Here is an 18,490-nt window from a genome sequence, read left to right as displayed (position 1 = left end):
GGAAAGCAATGGTAACCCCCACACACAAATCTTGCAAGAAAACCTTATAATAGGTTCACCTTAGGGTCTCCATAATTCAGAAATGACTTGAAGACACACAACAACAACAACAACAACAACAACAACAACAGCGATATGATTCAGGCCATTGACTACATTGGCTTTGGGGTGGCAATATGGGAATATCTCAGAAGAACTGGTATCTCTCTTGTTACCAAAATGGTGGGGGGACTTGGGGTCCCCACCAACTGTCAGTGTCTCCTTGAGGGAATTGTTTAGCTCAGAGGAGGCCTGCAAAAGGTAGGGTAATGTTAGGGATCGTTTCACCTGTGTATAGCAGTACTAACTGTGGGAGGACACACAAGTTTGGTGAATAAAGTTTATTTAGAAATATGGAAGAGAGCACACAAGTAACAATTCTGTTTGAGACACCGGACAAGGTTAACCGGAATGGAGGTCTGGGAAATGGATAGCAGAGGTTTAGCCAGGCAGGGGAGGAGGAAGAGAGGGTTGATCGGGAGGGACAGGGAACTGAGGTGCGAGAGGACCCAGGGGAGTCCAGAGGACAAGGGAGTCCTGCCCAATGGCGTGATATAAAAGGAGAGGGACAGGTGGACATGAGGAGGGGCAACGAACGCAGAAGACTGGGGCGTGCAACAGTGGTCGCGGAAGGGAGAGGCTGGATCCTTAGGAGCCCAGGCCGAGCAGGCTGTCCGGTGACCCTCCAAGGGAGACATAGCTTGTTGAGGTTTGGACCCCGCTTGGAGGTAACATTGCCAGACCCAAGAGAGAAAGACACTTCAGGTATCTGGAGGAAGGAGCCTGGAGGAGGCAGTCAAGGGAAACACTAGAAGGAGAGCGGTGGGACCCCCGAGCCAACCAGTGGGAACAGCGTCTGGGGCTGAAGTTGGAGGACAAGGCAGAGACAGAATGGCTAGAAAAGTATATGGGAGGAACCCACGTGGAAGAGGAACTCGGGGACCAGTGAGAGAACTAGGACCGTGGGAAGAACGGAATGGCCAACAGTGAAGCAACTGGAGGTGTGAGGAAGTTACTGGAAGATAAGTTGTAAGAGTTGTGTTGAAAGTAAAGTTTGAAGCATCCAAACAACGACTGGTGTGGTTTTTGGGTTTAACAGACCAATTAGTTGCATGTGTGCCAGAACTATGTCCCAGGGAGTTAATGCCCCTCCCACAGGAGAGACTGTGATATTTACCAGTCATGTCGAGGAATCCACAGAAAGCAGGGTTTTGGTAGATGGTTTTAACTCTAGATTAACAAAACAGCGATTGGAGGTAGGATGACTGAAAGATAGATGGATAGAGAAGTTGGCTGGGAACCTGCCAAGAAGTAAGTAAAAGATGTGGTCTTACATGCATTAGTGCAGTGGAACTACCTTTGTCTTGAGTGCAAGAAGATATGTGGAAAGCTTGGGAGGAGGACAGGGTGATCAGCAAACCCATTCTGCATTTATTATGGCATTATCTAGACCCTCCACATGTCTTCAGGCTAACATGCCTTTCCCATGGGAAACTTCCTAGTGTTCCAGAGATCACCATGACCTCTTAAAACACACCTGGCTCTAGATATGAAAATATGAAACCCCATATGCAGTGTCTGGTGTGTTGGGTGTGTTAACAGTCTTCTCTGGGATGTTTCTGGTTTAGCTATAAACCTGAGATGATGAAGAGCAGAGTGTAGAACTATGTTAGCTATGATGCACTAGTTTTTGAGGTCAGTGCAGTAGCCTTTATTGGCAGATTAATGCTAATATTTTATGTGGTTTGGAGAAATAACCCTTGTTATTTCAAAAATATTTTAAGGTTCACTTTGCAAGGATTTTGGCAATTTTTCTATTCTTATTCTCTTTTGATAGTAATGCATTGCTAATAGACACACTTACTCATCTGATTGTAAATAATAGTAATATGAACGTGTCATGATTTTTTAAAACAACAGCTACTGGTAAGGTTGTAGCCATTTGCATTCAACATTTTCAAGCTCTGGTGCAGACATGCCCTAAGAGGTACAAGTCCAATTGTACTCTCTGCTTTCCGTGATGTGCTGTGCTTTTCTCCAACAGCCGCTCTGTTGGGAAATTAGCCAGAGTGAACAAAGCTTTTCCCTAAGCCAGCCAAGAAAAACACAGCAACAAAACCATTGCAGCTTCTTCAAGTCACAGGCGGATTATAATTGGGAATAATGTCTCCCCATTTATATATTTTTTAAAAACACAGCCATTTGTTGACATTTGGATTCGTTTTGAAAAAGTTTTGTCAAAAAGGATTCCCCCACACCTTGACTCATCCCCTGTGCTTTCTAATTATGGAAAAATGATCACTGTTCTTGTTGATAAAAGGCATGCCAGGCTTTCTAATGAAAGGAGTTAGAAGCACATTGGCAATGATTGACCACTTTGTTTTATCTTGACATAAATGAAGCAAAGATCTGGTCTAGGCTACCCTGCAACTTGCTTGGTATGTGTCTCATGATATAGGATACCTTAAGGCTAAGGCTGCCGTTGTTTTTCCATTCCATTAGCCAAATGAATGTTGTGGGAGGTTGCATGAAACATTTTTTAAATTTAAAATAATGGATCACTTCTGGAGGAATGCATTCCTTCATGGTGGGTTGGGAGGGGTGGCTGTGGAGGAACCCACAACACTTTGAGCCTGTGTAAATGAAAAAAGTTGACCAATTTGGGGGTGAGGGGATCTATGAACATTTTATGCAGAGGAAAATTTCCTTTAAAACACCAGTTGATGGGGGAAAGTGATCATGAAAGATTTTTATAATGGAATTTACAGCTTCTTAGAGTTGTATAACTGTTCTTATATTTTTTTTAAAAAATGCTTTTTGTTACTTATATTTGCTCAAAGTTCTGCTTGTTTCTTAGCCTGAGCAAAATCCCAATTTATTCTGGCCAGACCTGTGTTAACCCTAACCCAGTGCCTTTTACATTAGAAGTGCATACTAACAAAGATTCTTTATATCTTATTTTTCTGAGGTATCAATATGCTAGTGTCCTGCTTGTGGATTTCCCTGGAGGCAAGTGGATGGCCACTGTGGGAACAGAATGCTGGATCAGAGAGGACTTAGGTCTGAGTCAGAATGGCTCTTCCCATGCATCTGATACTGAACTTACATTGGTATCTTATCCCTCCACATAACAAAATTGTGACTATTGGAGGATCTATGTAACCTTCCAAAGTGCATGCCTTAATAGTAATAGAAATCTAGAGCTTTTAGAATGGTTCAGAGTGATTCATATACATATTATTGGGAAAAATCTATGAAGTAGTATGAAGGAACATGATGCAACTGTCTTGCTGAAGCAGACATGAGTCTGATCAGTGCCTTAATGTGAGGCGACCAAGGAGGTCTGTTATCTACTTGAATTCCATGGAAGAAAGAAGGAGGATTAAAGTTGTAAATAAATATCTTGCTGATAACCTGGAGAGCGGGGAAGGCTTGCTCTGGGGAAGGTCCAGTTCTCAGCTTGTTTAAGTGAATTGTGTATTATTAACTCTTTAAGAATGACTCTGCATTGCTCTAAGTAGTGCAGAACCCTGTTCCTTCTTGCTTTTGTCCAGTTAATACTATGGACTCAGAGCCATGCAAGGCAATAGGGCATAGTGTCACTTAGCCAAATATACTACCTTAGTTCTTTTCCAGTGCTACTCAAAGTGGTTGTCTGTGGACCAGTGCCAGTAAACATATCTCCTAGTGGTCCCTGGAGATCTGCAAGAAAGGAAGGAAGAAACAATTGTAACCACAAATATGATGCCAGTTCCTGCCATGTTTTGGGGGGGAAATACCACTCATCCACATCACCTGGTTTAAGAAACACTGCTCTGTTCCACAGTGTGTGCATGTTCCTACAAGTGGCCTGTCCACTTATGATAACCCCATGAGTTTCATAGGGTTTTCTTAGGCAAGGAATACTCAGAAGTGATTTTGTCAGTTCCTTTCTCTGAAATATAGGCTATAGCATCTGGCTTTCATTGCAGTCTCCCATCCAAATGTTAACCAGAGCTGATGCTACTTAGATTTCAAGATCAGACAAGATCTGGTGCCTTTAAGGTATTTAGGCCCCATTCTGCAGTGCTCCAGCTCAGTTTCCCAACTCTAAACTTCTTCTTCTTCTAATCAATTAATGCAACTTCTGTTCTGGACCAGTGGCTCTAGTGGTAAAATGGGACAGAGTTCCACTAGCTTTAGAGGATCAGCTCCTAATTACACTAGGAGAATTAGTCTTATTTAGTCTTTGATCTCAGAGCTATTTGTAGCCTTACTGGGAATCACTGCTGTCTGCAGAACATAAGATAAGAAATCTGTATTGCAGTTCTGTAGGCAGTATTGGCCTAAATTCACTTGCTAGTCCCAACTAGAGTAGACCTATTGAATCCATGGCTGAAAAGCGAGTTAGCCCTTCCATAAATCTCATTGCTTTGTTGAGTCTGTTCTATGTGGAACTAGCAACTGGATATAGGCCATTGTTACATCTTATTTTTCTTCCTGAGGAAAGTGCGGTCTGAAGATGACAATGGCTTCCAAAGATATTCTCTTATGAAAGTGTTTGCTTCTTCTCTTTTCCCTCTTAGCTGGTGAATCGATGTTTGTATTCAGGGAGTGCAGACAGGACAGTGAAATGCTGGTTGGCTGATACTGGGGAGCGAATCCGAACATACAAGACTCACAAGCACAGCGTCAGTACTTTGAAATACCATGCTGGGATATGTAAGTTTCAATGGAGCTCCCTTTCTTGTGTTGGTTCCTTATATCTTATATCTTTACAGGGCACAATTCTGCATGAGTTCAGATAGAAGACACAGCTCTATTTAGCCAGACTTGTGAAATTGATCTTTGATATGTTATCAAAAGATGTCTCCCAAATCTTGAAAGATAAAGCTCATTCAGAGATGGGCAGAGTATAATCTTGGGGTGTATGCACCCCCAAGGCTCTTTTTTTATTCCTTCATGCTTCTTCAGACACTCCTTTGTTTAGCCTCAAAAGTAGGAGAATTGCCTCTCCTAGGACCTTACCATAGGGGGAAAATCAGCGGTTATCTCATGCAAAACGTGATATTGCAATTAAGAATTTCACACACATCGCTATTAAACAGGCAATAAACAGTAACAAATCATTTTTGGGATTTCCCCTTGAATGATTTGTTGTTGTTTATTGCCTGTTTAATAGTGACGTTGTATGAAAATCTTAATTGCAATCTCACGTTTTGCATGGGATAATCACTGTTTAAACCCCCAATTTTGCCCAATTTTCCCTGTGTCCCTAAAAGAGGAGTCCGAATTTACCTATTTGAATAGGTTGCAGGACTTCTGTCACTGTTAAACATAAAAACAAAACCAATACTGTTTTTCAAAACTGGAATTGGACATCTCACCATTTCTGGATGGGGGGGGGGTTGGCAATCTGTGCAGCCTCTGGAGGGTCCCAGGGGGAAAAAAAACTGTCCCCTGGACATGGCACAGCTGCTTATCCTTGATGTAGTAGAAGACTAGAAAGAGGTGAGATTAAAGAGCTTTATATAGGATGTGAACCAGGTGACTGTTTCAAAAGCTTGGAGATGGTTGATGTTTTACAAGTTAATCTTCGTGTTTCTACCACCATTGTTTTGGGTCAAAGCACTTTTCCAGGGCATTTGTAGCACTTCCGTGCTGTATTGTAAAAATGCTAAACTTACCCCACAGAAGCAAAGAAAAAAGATATAAACGCAAGATTCCAACAAAAGTCTTCCTGGAAGATTGTGCTATTATACTAGAGCAGGGGTAGGCAACCTGCGGCCCGCGGGCCGGATGCGGCCCAGCGAGGCCTTGGGACCGGCCCCAGCCCGGTCCTGCCGCCGATTGCCACCGGGGCCTTTGGCCTCTCGCGCGAGGGGCATGGTGGGGCAATTGTCTATAGAAGCCTCAGAAACATGCATTTATCTTAACATTTTTTAAAAAATCAGCAAATTTTTTCTGCGTGTCCTCCATTTTTTAATAAAAGTGTCCTCCATTTGAAAATTTTGTCCTACATTTGTCCCGGTTTATTTGTTTATTTATTTTTTTAAAAATTATTTAATTATTTATTTTTTGGCTTCGGCCCCCCAGTTGTCTGAGGGACAGCAACCCGGCCCCCGGCTCAAAAAGGTTGCCTACCCCTGTACTAGAGGTTGGATAGGTCACAGTTGAGCCAATGGCCTTACTGGTTGGAGGGTTCTGGGAGTTGTAGTCCAGAGAAGTAATTTTTCCAAGTTTTGCCCTAGCATGACCAAAGTGCTAACACACGGGGGTGGGAGGTGGGGTGTTGGTAAAGTGCAACCAGTGGGGCTAAGCGCAGCCATCAATCCCATTTTGGTGACTTGCCCATGCCCAAATACTTTGCAGAAGTTTCTCTTCCTAGAAGTACTCTTTTGGGCTGCATTTATACTAATACAAATCCACAAATCCATAACAATATACAGCCCAGCTTCCCATGATTTGCACTTAGATAGATTGTAAGCCTGAGGGCAGGGAACCGTCTAATTAAAAAGATTGTATGTACAGCGCTGTGTAAATTTACAGCGCTTTATAAATAAAGGTTAATAATAATAATAATAATAATAGCAGTTTTGATACCTCTCCTGTATCAAAGGTTTTCCTTCTTCCCTTCTGGCCTGGACATGCAGTTGGAAGTGAAAAGATGACATGTAATATCTCAAGGGGACCACCCTTAAATATTGACAGAGAAGAAGGAAGCAAAAGCCTTGAGTACACAGACCAAAGAATGATAGAGGGACAAGCTATAGGTATTTTCTACCTCCCTGTTGTCCCATCTTGCACAAATGTTGGAAGCCTCTTTGCTTCCAACAATCCAGAATGGTGAGTCATTTGGGACCATTCCATGGAACTCATTTCTAGGTGCTTTTAACAAAGTGATTGATAAGAAGGAGCAAGCTTTGTGTGTGCGTATGTGTGTGCGTGTGTGCCCTTAATCCTGCCTCACTTGACATTTCTTCACTCTAGATAATTTCCTCCTACGTTAATACATACATTAGAAACACAAAGCATAATTGCAAAGTTATGAGTATTGGTTAAACATTAAAACTTTTTTTGTCATCTGCTTTAGCCTGAGCCTACTGAATGACTCAGTTTCCACACCCAGATCTAAGACATAAATAAATCGTATATTGGTATCATTGCTTGGAATAGTATGGTAGCAGTACATCTGATAGTCATGGCACCATTTCAGATTATTGGAAGGCAGCGGTGGTGGTGATGGTGGTGGTGAGATGCCTTTACAACTGTTTGTCAGTTACGTTTCTCAGTTGTGTTTGCCAGATGAGCCTGTAACATTTGGTGGAGACTGTAGCTGAATACCTTTTCAAAGTACACAATGACCTATGTCATGGAACGAAAAAGAACAACACATTCCACATAAAAATGTCTCCTTGTGAAAGAGGATAAGATTAAAGATGACTGGCTCTGTTATTTAAACAATGAAAATTGTGGTTGGAAGAAGAAATATGTCTTGCTTGCTAACTGATGATTCATTGTTTATGTTAACTCCCCATGGTATATTTGTTCTACAAGCCCAACTGATAGAAAAAGGAATCTTTGCTTTCTACTGTTCTCCATTCATTTAACAGAGGCTAAAGGTTAGTCTACATGTAAGAGTACTATGCAAATTGGTGCGTGCTTTCACACATTTGCATTGACAGGTAATTTTCTTCACTTTCCTGTGCAAATTCACATCTATTCGGATCTATTATCTCATCCTCTGCTGAAAACGCACAGCCTTCCGAATGCATGAAAAGCAGATGGGCGTGCGCATCTGCACAAAATTTTGTTGTTGTTGTTTTTATTGTTGTGTGCCTTCAAGTAGTTTCTGATTTATGACAAAACTAAAGCGAACCTATCACAGGGGTTTCTTGACAAGTTTCTCCAGAGGGGGTTTGCCATTGCCTTCCTCTGAGACTGAGAGACTGTGACTTGCCCGAGGTCACCCAGTGAGTTTCCAAGGCTGAGTGGGGACTTGAACCCAGGTCTGCAGAGTCTAACTCCCAACACTCAAATCACTACACAAACTGGCTCCAATTGTTCTTTTTCCTTGTATATTTTACATTTTACTTTAGTTAGCTGCCTGGTAAATCCTTTTGATTCAAAATGAGATGGATGCAAATACTTTGTTAGTTTTTTTTGTGGGGAAAATCTCTGATCTTTATTTATTTTTACAGTGTTTACAGGAAGTGGGGATGCCTGTGCCCGAGCTTTTAATACAAAGAACGGCATCTTGCAAAGAGTTTTTCGGGGGCACAAGCTGGTTATTAACTGCATCCAGGTGAGTTGCCAGCATTTGTTTTACTTCACAACCTGCAGATTGGAGGCATTTGGTTACAAGTCTTTGGGCTAAGAATAGTTAAACGCAAGTTGTATCATAAGTACTGAAGGGGTCCCTTCTGTTAGGTACTGATGGAGCTTTCTGTGCAGTGGAGGGAGAGGTGATTGGTTCTCTTGTGGGGAAAATATTTCTAGGGAGAGATTTTGTTCCCTTTCGTGTCACTGCATTTCTCGGTCACCAAATGAAGCTGGTGCATTTATTAATAAGTTTTATCCCCATCCATAGACACTGTGTTAGAAATGTAGAACTTATTAAAATTAGTTTTTTGAATTACTCTTTTTAAAATCCTTCAGCCAGTGGCTATGCTGGCTGGGATATACACTCCCAAGATTGCACAGATGACAACTGAGATATTGTAACCAAGTAACATCAGAGTGTGGTCAAGGTGCCAAAAATTAATGGGGAAGAACACACAATTTAGGGGGGGGGGCTAGAGCAGTTTGCTTTTGTCTGAGTGTACTGGAAAGGGCACAATTTTGCCTTTGTTTCCCTATTTGACTGAGTGCAAATTTCTTTTGCACTTCTAACTCAATTTGCACCAACTAAATTAAGCAGAGGACAAAGGGAGAAAGTGGAAGAAGGAAAGAGAAACTGGAAAACTTTAAAAATACTTGGAACAACAAGTAGTTGTAGTCCCAAAAAATAACTTTTCCAAGCCCCATTTTTGGGCTGATTCACATTGACCAGAAACACACAGGGCTCCTTCACACTTACCAGCCATGTTTGGCTGTTGGTCAAAAATGGGGATTTGTATTTCTGCAAGTCCAGTCCAGTCCTCAGGAAGTTCCTCTTGTTTGTCCATAGGCCTTCTCTAAGCTCAGGAGTAGACAAACTCCTTCTTTCCCAGTATAAACATAAAGAGGTTGTTTTTTAGAGTGCTTCCCAGCCTCCCATTTGCACCACAAAGCCTCCTCACTCCAGAGCTCAGGCCAAGGACTCTTTAACCCTCTGTCTTGATACAATAGAGCTGTGGAAAGTTACTATTTTGGATGACAGTTCCTAGAATCAATGGTCATGTCACCTGGGACATGAGAGGAGTTGAAATTGAAAAAAGGACCCTTTCCAGGCTCAGAGCAAGCAGGAGAAATGGCATTGATACAGTAGTTTTCTTTGTTTCTTTAGTTGTGACAATTTTCTTTATTTCTTTATTTGTGAGCGAAAACAGACACATGACAGTGAGTGCCTTTCCAGCAAAGCCTCTATTGAGGTTTATTTTGGATGGACGGGGATTTCATTGTATGAGTGCAAGAGCTCTTAGTTTTTGTGATAGCTCCCGCAGGGGCAAGCCAGCATGTAGAAATAATGATGCCTGCTCTTAAGGTTTTGCTTCATTTAAACCACAGTTACTAAATATTACTTACTGATCATGGCAATAGGTTTGTACTGGAATGGATCAAGAATAATCTTACTAGAGTAGGAGGACTTAAGTTAGTCATAACTTACTGGCCCCAGTGACAAATCTGGATCCTATTCAATATAAATAAAATCAGGATTGCATCAGATGTCACAATTGTTTTTCAGACTGACTTCGCACTGATAGAACCATAGAATCATAGAGCTGAAGTCCAATTCCCTGCTCAATGTAGATGTTTTAACTGGAGATCTTACTACATTGAGCAGGGAATTGGACTTGGTGGCCCATGAGGCAACCTCCAGCTCTAAGATTCTTTGACTCTATGGTTCTATCATGCTGCTAGCTCATAGTCAGCTTACAATCAACAATAACCTCATGGTTCTTTTAGCATGTAGTGCATGTAAACCATTTGGTTTTTATGGCCTAAAATGTAAACATTTGCATGTGTCTCTATTGAATTTCATTTTATTCTACCCAATTTTCTATTTTATCTAGGTCTTTTTGAATTCTGTTCCTTTTTTCCAATATTTTAGTCACCCCTCCCAGTTTTGTGTCATCTGCAAACTTGATAAGGATTCCCTCCACCCTGTCATCTAAGTCACTGATAAAAATGCTTCCAGTTAGAAGTGCAGCCACTTATGATTACTCTTTGAGCATGGTTTTCCAACCAGTTATGGATCCATCTGACAGTTTAATCAGTTTGAAAATCAAAATATTATGAGACACTTTATCAAATGCTTTGCTGAAATCCACAGAAATGTCATCTACAGCATTCCCACCATCTACAAAACTAGTGACCTAATAGAAAAAAGATATAAGATTAGTTTGATAGGATTTGTTCTTGACAAACCCAGTGCTGGCTCCTACTGATCAATGCAGTGTCATCAGGATACTTGCAAACTCCTTTATAAGTGTTCAAATATCTTCCCTGGTATTGAGGTATTGAGGTCAGGTTGACTAGTCTGTAGTTTCCTAGATCTTTTTTCTCCACCAAGCATGGGAATCATGAGGCTCTCCACTTGTTGTTGGACTACAGCTCCCATCAACAACCAGCCAGCATAACCAGTGGTGAAGACTGCTGGGAGCTCTAGTTTGACAAAATCTGGAGGGTCTCACAATCACTATTCCTGCTAACACACATTTGCCTACAGTTAAATGCCACTGAGCTTAGCAACTACCTCTGAGTAGGATTCATATTTTGGAAACGTAACTTTTCCAGAACAAACATGGCCAGTGCAGTCCTTCAAAGCAGCCATACTGGCTAAGGGATTCTGGGATCTGTAGCCTAAAAGTTACTATCCCAAGCTCAGGTAGGATTGTATTATCACACTTAATTACTCCTGTGTTTGCTGCTGTTCCACATTTCTCATTGCTTTGCACTTGGGAGAATAAAAGGAATGTCTCATGCTGCCTTCAGCTCCTCACGAACAGATCCGCTTCCCCCTGAAAACACTGTGGGCGTCTTGACAGCCAGTTATGTATAAGTAAGAGAGACATTTCAGCTCTGCTCATACTGAGAGTGGAGTGAAGTCATCATCATGAGTAGGATTTGTGTGTGGGCCATGCATTCATTAGTCTCTGGGAAGAGAAGCTGAAAGGGACCAGACTGCTTTTATTTAGGGGGAATTGTGTAGGGGGGCTTCTTGTGAGGAGAGGCGGATAAAAGAAAGATTAGAATCTTTAAAAGCCCCCATAATTTTGAATTTTTCTCTTGGTGGGTGGTTGAAATTCCTCTTTCTTGTTAGTCTGCATAGAGCAGCTGTATTCAACCTACTAACCTGGAAATTTCTAGCCTTGCTTCCCATCTGAGGCTATGTTTTAGAATGATCAGAAGCCTTAATATAACCAAAGCCTAAGTTCTGGAACTTGTTTTCAGTTCTGGAACTCAGATATAGTCTGCACTGCTAGACTGATGTGAAGAATGCTGGTCTAATTTGTGGAGGAATATGGGGAAATAATCTACTCTGAGGATGTTATCACACGGGAAGAATTTCTCTTAATTTCGAATGAAAAGAAAGTGGGGCCAGAACGCATTCACGTGAATTTGTTAGTTCAGCGAATTTACATGAATTCAAATTGTGTTTGAATTGACTTCCCATTGCCCCAAAATAGCTTGCCAGTGCCCAAAATTGTGTGTGATCACCTCTCACACAATAACGTGAAATCCCATGATTGCATTCGGACTGACTTCCCATTGCCCAAAATTGCGTGTGGTAGTCTATCATGCAATAACGTTAAACCCCATGATTACGTTCACATTGCCATTGGATTATACTTCCAATTTTCCGTGTCTGATAAACTCCTCCGTTAACCCTTCCCATATCCTTCAACTCTTCCGATTTGGCAGGGACAGTCCCAGTTAACCCTCTGTTGTCCCACTTTTTTCAGCTGCTTTTAAAATGTCACAGTTTCTCTCTCCTCCTCCCATTTCCTCACTTTGAATTCCACTTACTTGAATTGCTACAAATGGAGTTCTGAGTGCAAAATTAGTTTGCATTCAATTAAGTCAGCAAGGGAGAAAAGCAGGAGGGGCAGAATCTTGCCCTCCTCAGTAGGGTCAAGCAAAAGCAAACTACAATAGCCTCTCCTAGCTTGTGTTTTCTCCCATGTTAGTAACTTTTGCCCTCTTGAGTCTTGTACTACAATCTAATGTTACTTGGTCACACATTTCCTGGTTTTCATTTGTGAAATGTTGGAGGGCATTCTGTCCACCTCACTACAATTACAGTGGTCCCTCCACATTTGCTGGAGTTAGGGATGAAAGACCCCTGTGAATGTGTAAAAACTGCAAATAAAAAAACCCAATGTTTTTCCCCCCTAAGAGAACACCTCTCTAGGAATCTCCAGGTCTTCCAGTGCAAGTCTGGTCTGTGTTTTCTCTAGGAACTTCTAGGTTCTCCAGCACAACTCTATGGTCAACCTATGGCAGTGTTGCGCCTGGAGGACCTAGAGATTCCTAGAGGGAATATATTAATCAAAACCACAGATAATCAAATCTGCAGAAGTCAAAGCCGCAAGTTTGGAGGGCTGACTGTAAGAAAACACATAAGACACCAAAGTTCTAGTCCATTCCTTTCCCTGTTGTGTTAGCTTTCTGTTTGTTAGGGAGCTTTTATATACAGGAATGCAAGGAAAGTTTTGATTCCATCTGCACAAATCTGAAATGCTGTAGTTTTCTCTGTTACTTGGAATCTGTCATATCCTTTAGGAACTTAACAGCCATGCTGGATTGGGTCAAAGGCTTATTTAGTCCAACACAAAGTGGCCAAGCAGTTACCTGTGGGAAGCCCATCAGTGGGACATGAGTGGAACTACTGCCTCTGTCTTATGATGTGTAGAGCCATATTGTCTATTATAATGGAGGTGACATATAGCACTTCAACTAGTAGTAGTCATGACTAGCAGCCATTTCTACTTCACTGTGTTGCGTGTGTAGACCAGGCAGTGTAAAAATAATAAAGGAAATAATGTGTTCGCATTCCAACATAAAATCATGGAGTTGGAAGAGGCCCTATTGGCTATTACCTCCCCTCTCCTTTTAATGCAGGATCTCCAGCTAGTGCTTCCCCTGCAGGTAGCTGTCCAGCCTCTTTTTGAAGATGTCCTGAGAAAGAGACATCTAGGTTTGGGCATAGAAGAGTGGGGAAAAAATCTGCTCTACAACTTGCAGGTTTTGAAGTTTTGCAATAAAAGGAAGCTACTTCTTTGCTTCTCTGCTGTGTTGCAATCGTTGTGGTGGCTAAGCTGTCCTAAGCATGGCCCTGTTGTTCCAGATTCACAATGAATTATTGTACACAGCTTCCCACGATGGCACGCTAAGGATCTGGGACATACGGCAGATCTATAAGCGGAACAAGCGTCGCTTGAAGGAGAGATCTATCCAGGGCAGGCGCTCTCAGAAAGGAACCCTCTCTCGTCTCTTCAACAACAAAGTGGGCTGCATGGTGCACCAGGAAAACAGAACGGAGCAGGAAGCGGTGGAACTTGTATGATGGCTGGGCATGTGTGGGAGAGACTGAAGCTTTCTGTCAGCTACAGAGAATATGCCTGAACTATTTTTGGCTTCTGTATGTATATTTTGTGCCTTCAAGTTGTTTCAGACAAACAAACCTATCACAGTGTTTTCTTGACAAAATTTGTTCAGAGGGGCTTTGGCTTTGCCTTCCTCTGAAGATGAGAAAGTGTGACTTCACCAAGGTCACCCAATGGGTTTACATGGCTGAGTGGAAATTCAAACTCTGGTCTCCAGGGTCATAGTCAAATACTATGCAATGCTGGCTCTTCGTAGATTTCATCTCATCTTGATATAAACCCTGCTCTTAAAGCCTAGCAGGAGCTTTAATTTAACTTCTTGGATTTGCTGACTGCCTGGCATTGCCAAGCAACCATCAGAGTTTAGCAAATTTGCTTTTTGGACTGCAGCTCCCAGAATCCCTGAATAGATGGTTGATTCTGAGAGTTGCAATTGGAATCCACATTTCCAAGCTGGGAACACGGCAGTCACAGTATAGGGCTGTTGTAGAGCCCACAAATGCTGATGGAACAGTTTATTGTTGCTATTTGGGAATTAATTACAGGGAAAAGTATTTAACACTCCTGAAGGTATTTGAATCTGAAGAGCACTTGGAAACACTGCTTTTACATCACCCATACCATGTTTTGTTGACTACAGGGCCCTCTCCTGACATCCTACACCTACACACTATCTCTTTGCCACTGAGCATGTGCAGCATTTTAAGCAAATATATGTAGCATCTGGGTCTGTAGATCCAGTACCACTGGAAGAAGCAGAGAAAGTGGAAGAGTAATAGAGAGTTCAGGTTGAAGAAGACAGACTTTCTGTCAGTGAGGGGTGGGAAGCATGATGTACCGTAGTGCTTCAGTGATATATTGGAAACAAGGATGCTGTCCTTTCCTCCAAATTTTGCTTTGTGCCAAGATTTGGAGAAGTGTCTAAAAGGGCATACATGGGCTTACAAGGAAGATCAGTTGCTGGGCACTGAAAATGAACTCAGCACCTTGGACATAATTCCCCTTCTGATGCTTTGAGAGGTTTTTCAGCAGAGCCAGATGTGCAGAGAACTGAGGAGCTGGTGAGTGCACTGATTAACAGATATCTATAAATCTTTCTCCTTAATCTCTTAGGGATCATTTACACTAGTGGACTATGCAAATAATCTCACCCATGCATTTCTGGGTTTGTTGTTCACACTATAGAACCGCATCTCTGTGAGTTTGGTTGCTCACACGTGCCAGCACTCGAATAAAGATGGAGATGATGATGTGAATGTATTCAAAGCATGTTCAAGTTATGCAGAGGTTCATCTCAGTTCATCCCAGATCTGTTCACATCAGTTATTCACACAATCGAGAATCTGAATCTTTTAGAAAAACTTGGAAAGAAATACCACACCAATGATCCCAGGTTAAGTGGGTTTTTTTTGGCAGACCCCCCCCCAATGCATTCAAAATGCAAGTGAACAAAAAAGATTCAACCCACATTGTATCTGGGTTATTTTCTCCATCTGAATAACCTCTGAGCAATTTTAGGGTGCATCAAAGACTGATTTAAAAGACCAGAAAGTCCCAGATTTTGTTCCTGTTCTTTCTGATTTTATTTTGGAGATCCATACACGTTTTGTTCATCCCGGCATATTTTCTGTCAGCAACCAGTATGATCAGAGACTTTCTATACCAGCTCTGCAAGTCCATTTATTTTAAACCAATATAAAATCAGAAAGAACAGGAACAAAATATGGGATTTTCAATCACTCTGGATGTACTTTCGGTGTTTTGAAAACAGTATGCTAAACGAATGTGATAGATGCATGAAGACTGATTCAGCACTTTTAGTTGCTATTTTTTTTAAAGCCAATAAAAGCAGGATCCATATGCAAAATGTTGTAATGTTGCTGCAAGGAACAATCATAAGCTGCCTACAAGTCTGCACTCTGCACAGCTACCTTTGTTGAGAATGTTATAGAAACTGAGTGGGAGTCAAGCCTGGTCTTGCAGAAGCATTACCAATGGGAGTACTCTTTGACTGGGTGTCTGTATTTATCCTAAAAGCACTCTGTTACCTTCAAATGCTTAGGTCCTGGTTTGCCAAGAGGTTTTTTAAATGTTTTCTTTCTTTCATTGTTCTAGGCCCACAGTCAACTAGGAATCTTCTGATGTACTTAGAATTATTGCATTGGAAGAGACCCCAAGGGTCATCAAGTCCAACCTCCTTGCCATGCAGGAATTCACAATCAAAGCACCCCTGACACATGCCCATCCAACCTCTGTTTAAAAACCTCCAAAGAAGGCGACTCCGAGGGAATGTGTTCCACTATCAAACAACTCTTACTGTCAGGAAGTTCTTCCTAAGGTTTAGGTGGACTCTCTTTTCCTGTAGTTTGCATCCCTTGCCCTGTGTCCCATTCTCTGGAGCAGCAGAAAACAAGCTTGCTCCATCCTCAGTATGATACACCTTCAATTATATAGCAATAGCAACTTCATTTCTATACTGCTTATCAGTGCACTTAAGCATTCCCTAAGCAGTTCATAAGCTAATTTCCCCCAACAAGCTGGGTATCATTTTAGTGACCTATTGAAGGATGCCAGGCTGAGTCAACCCTGGAGCCCTGCCTGTGATTGAACTCACAACTTTATGGCTGTGAATGGCTGCGTTACAGGCATTTAACCACTGCCATCAGGGCTCCCTCTTAACCTTATACAGGGTTATCATGTCCCTTAACATTCTCTTCTCCAGGCTAAACATACCCAGCTCCCTAAGTGTCTCCTCATAAGGCAGGGTTTCCAGACCTTTCACTATTTTGGTGGATCTCCTTTGGGCACGCCCGAGCTTGTCCACATCCCTTTTTAATTATGGTGCCCAGAACTGGACACAGAATTCCAGCCGAGGCCTGACCAAAGCAGAATAGAGTGTCATTATTACTCCCTTGATCTAGATGCTGTATGCCTATTGATGCAGAACTTCTATTGATGCACTTCAGATCCTTTCTATAAGCTCTTTGCATTGCACAGTTCAAAAACTCAGGAAGTGTCCAACAAAAGCTACTTTTCAGGCTAACTACTCCCAATTAAGTTTTGCCTAATTTTGATGTCCTGGGGTTAATTTTCCTTTCCTGAAGATTGGCCTGAATACAGGAAGGTATGCTTGAAGCTCTCAGTGGGGTTACTCTAGGACAAAGCAACAAAGAGTCTTGTGGCATCTTACAGACTATTCATTTCATTACAGCAGCAGCTTGAAGTGACTACAGGTCATTTCATCAGTTGCATGAAGTGTTATCCAGAATTTCAGGTTTATATGCAGTGCACATGGGTGGGAGGGAAGGAGAGTTATAGACAGTGAGGTCAGAGAGAAATTAAGTTTAGAAAGTACTGACAGTGACAGTAAAATTGGCTAGTCACAAAACCATTGCATAAACATCCTGGCACCATGTAAGTCAATTAACAGGATTTAGTCTGGGACTGGATATGCAGAGAAAGTAGCACACACCTTGCTCTGTAAATCAGTCTGTGCAAACAACTCTCCACCCTGTTCTTAAACCAAGCAGAATTTAATGTGAAATAAGATTTTCAGAGGTACTCCTGAGGATGTATGAAGTGTATCCCCCTCCCCATTGATTAGCACACCTGTACACATCTGGTAGTGAAAGCAGAATGTCCAGCAGACTTGGATGCTGTGGCTCTCAGTGCCGAGATAAACTACTCTTCCAGAAAAGTTGCATGCAGAGTTTCCTGTTTGCCTTCAAAATTCCCGCCACTGTGCTGGGTGTGTGGGGATGCAATTTCAGTCTTGATGCAGTATTTGCAGGCATAGGGAGATTTTGAGTTTTGTGGGAGTGAGGATACTGGGCCATTACTCAATACCTCTGTCATTCTGCAGATATCAGAAATCTCCTCAAGTGACTGGATGGCAGGCCTGGGAAAAAGGAGGCAAAGAGATGGAAGCTAGGAAGGCAGAAGAAGAGTGATGTGTGTGTTGAGTTGCTAGCTTTGAACCATGAAAAGCTGGTCTTCCTGATTTCTGCATATCAAACATCTGTTGAAAGTTGATGCTGGCATTTCAAAGACTGGGTTGTTTACTCTCCTTCTTAATGGGCAGGCTTGCTTTTGTGAGGATAGAGTGGAAGCATTTTAGTCCTGAGTTGTTTATGGGTGGAAGATGGAGAGGGTGTTTTGGAACTGAGAGAGATATATTTTAGCTAATCTCCATGGGATTCATGATGGAATGGGATCTGAATTAAGCTCTTTCAGAAGTGGAAGTGATGTAGATAGGTTCCTTGTTAGGGAGGAATCCAAGAGCTCTGCTTTCTCTTGTTTCCTAGACATGCTTTCAGCAGAGATAAGTATTGCACTATCCAGATGATGTGAAGGAAGGACCAAGTCACATCAAAGTCTAGCAGAGTAATCTTGATCTCTCTGGACTTGGGATGGAAACAAAGGAGTGCTTGGGAAAAGTAGGCCCTTTTTTGTAGTGCAGCTTTCAGAATGTCCCCATCTAGGATGGCCACTGATCTGGTTTGTTAGGAGTTTGGGGAAGCTGTGTCCCTCCACAAAAAAGGAAATTTCCACAGCTCTGCAGATCACTTGCTAATTTGTGCAAGAGGGAGACATCTAAGGTGAGGCTTTGGAAGGCCTGTTTCATGAGTAGTGAGGTTTCTTGATCTAAGGATGAGCTTCTTATCTTTTTTCTCTCTCAATCTCTCCCCCAGCATTTGTTTTGATAATCACTGAGCCATAAA

At 42.0% G+C, this 18,490-nt stretch overlaps 1 protein-coding gene across 5 annotated transcripts in view; it reads left to right on the top strand.

Moving 5' to 3' along the window:
- The window catches only part of WDR86 (WD repeat domain 86), a 32,613-nt gene extending 16,573 nt beyond the window's left edge, over window positions 1-16,040 (top strand). For 2 of the 5 annotated variants that reach the window (XM_042476616.1, XM_042476615.1), the window contains 3 exons: window positions 4,605-4,740; window positions 8,220-8,323; window positions 13,511-16,040. In XM_042476616.1, coding sequence (XP_042332550.1) covers window positions 4,605-4,740; window positions 8,220-8,323; window positions 13,511-13,729 — 459 coding nt within the window. In that variant the 3' untranslated portion in view covers window positions 13,730-16,040. The remainder of the gene's footprint in view (window positions 1-4,604; window positions 4,741-8,219; window positions 8,324-13,510) is intronic. The other 3 variants (XR_006104762.1, XR_006104761.1, XM_042476618.1) reach the window with 3 other exon arrangements.
- The last annotated feature ends 2,450 nt before the right edge of the window (window positions 16,041-18,490 follow it).

Source organism: Sceloporus undulatus, chromosome 6, assembly GCF_019175285.1.
Source record: "Sceloporus undulatus isolate JIND9_A2432 ecotype Alabama chromosome 6, SceUnd_v1.1, whole genome shotgun sequence".
In the NCBI taxonomy this organism is placed as follows: domain Eukaryota; kingdom Metazoa; phylum Chordata; class Lepidosauria; order Squamata; family Phrynosomatidae; genus Sceloporus; species Sceloporus undulatus.
The sequence above is the reverse complement of the archived record's forward strand: the minus strand, read 5'-3'. Positions and strand labels throughout refer to the sequence as shown.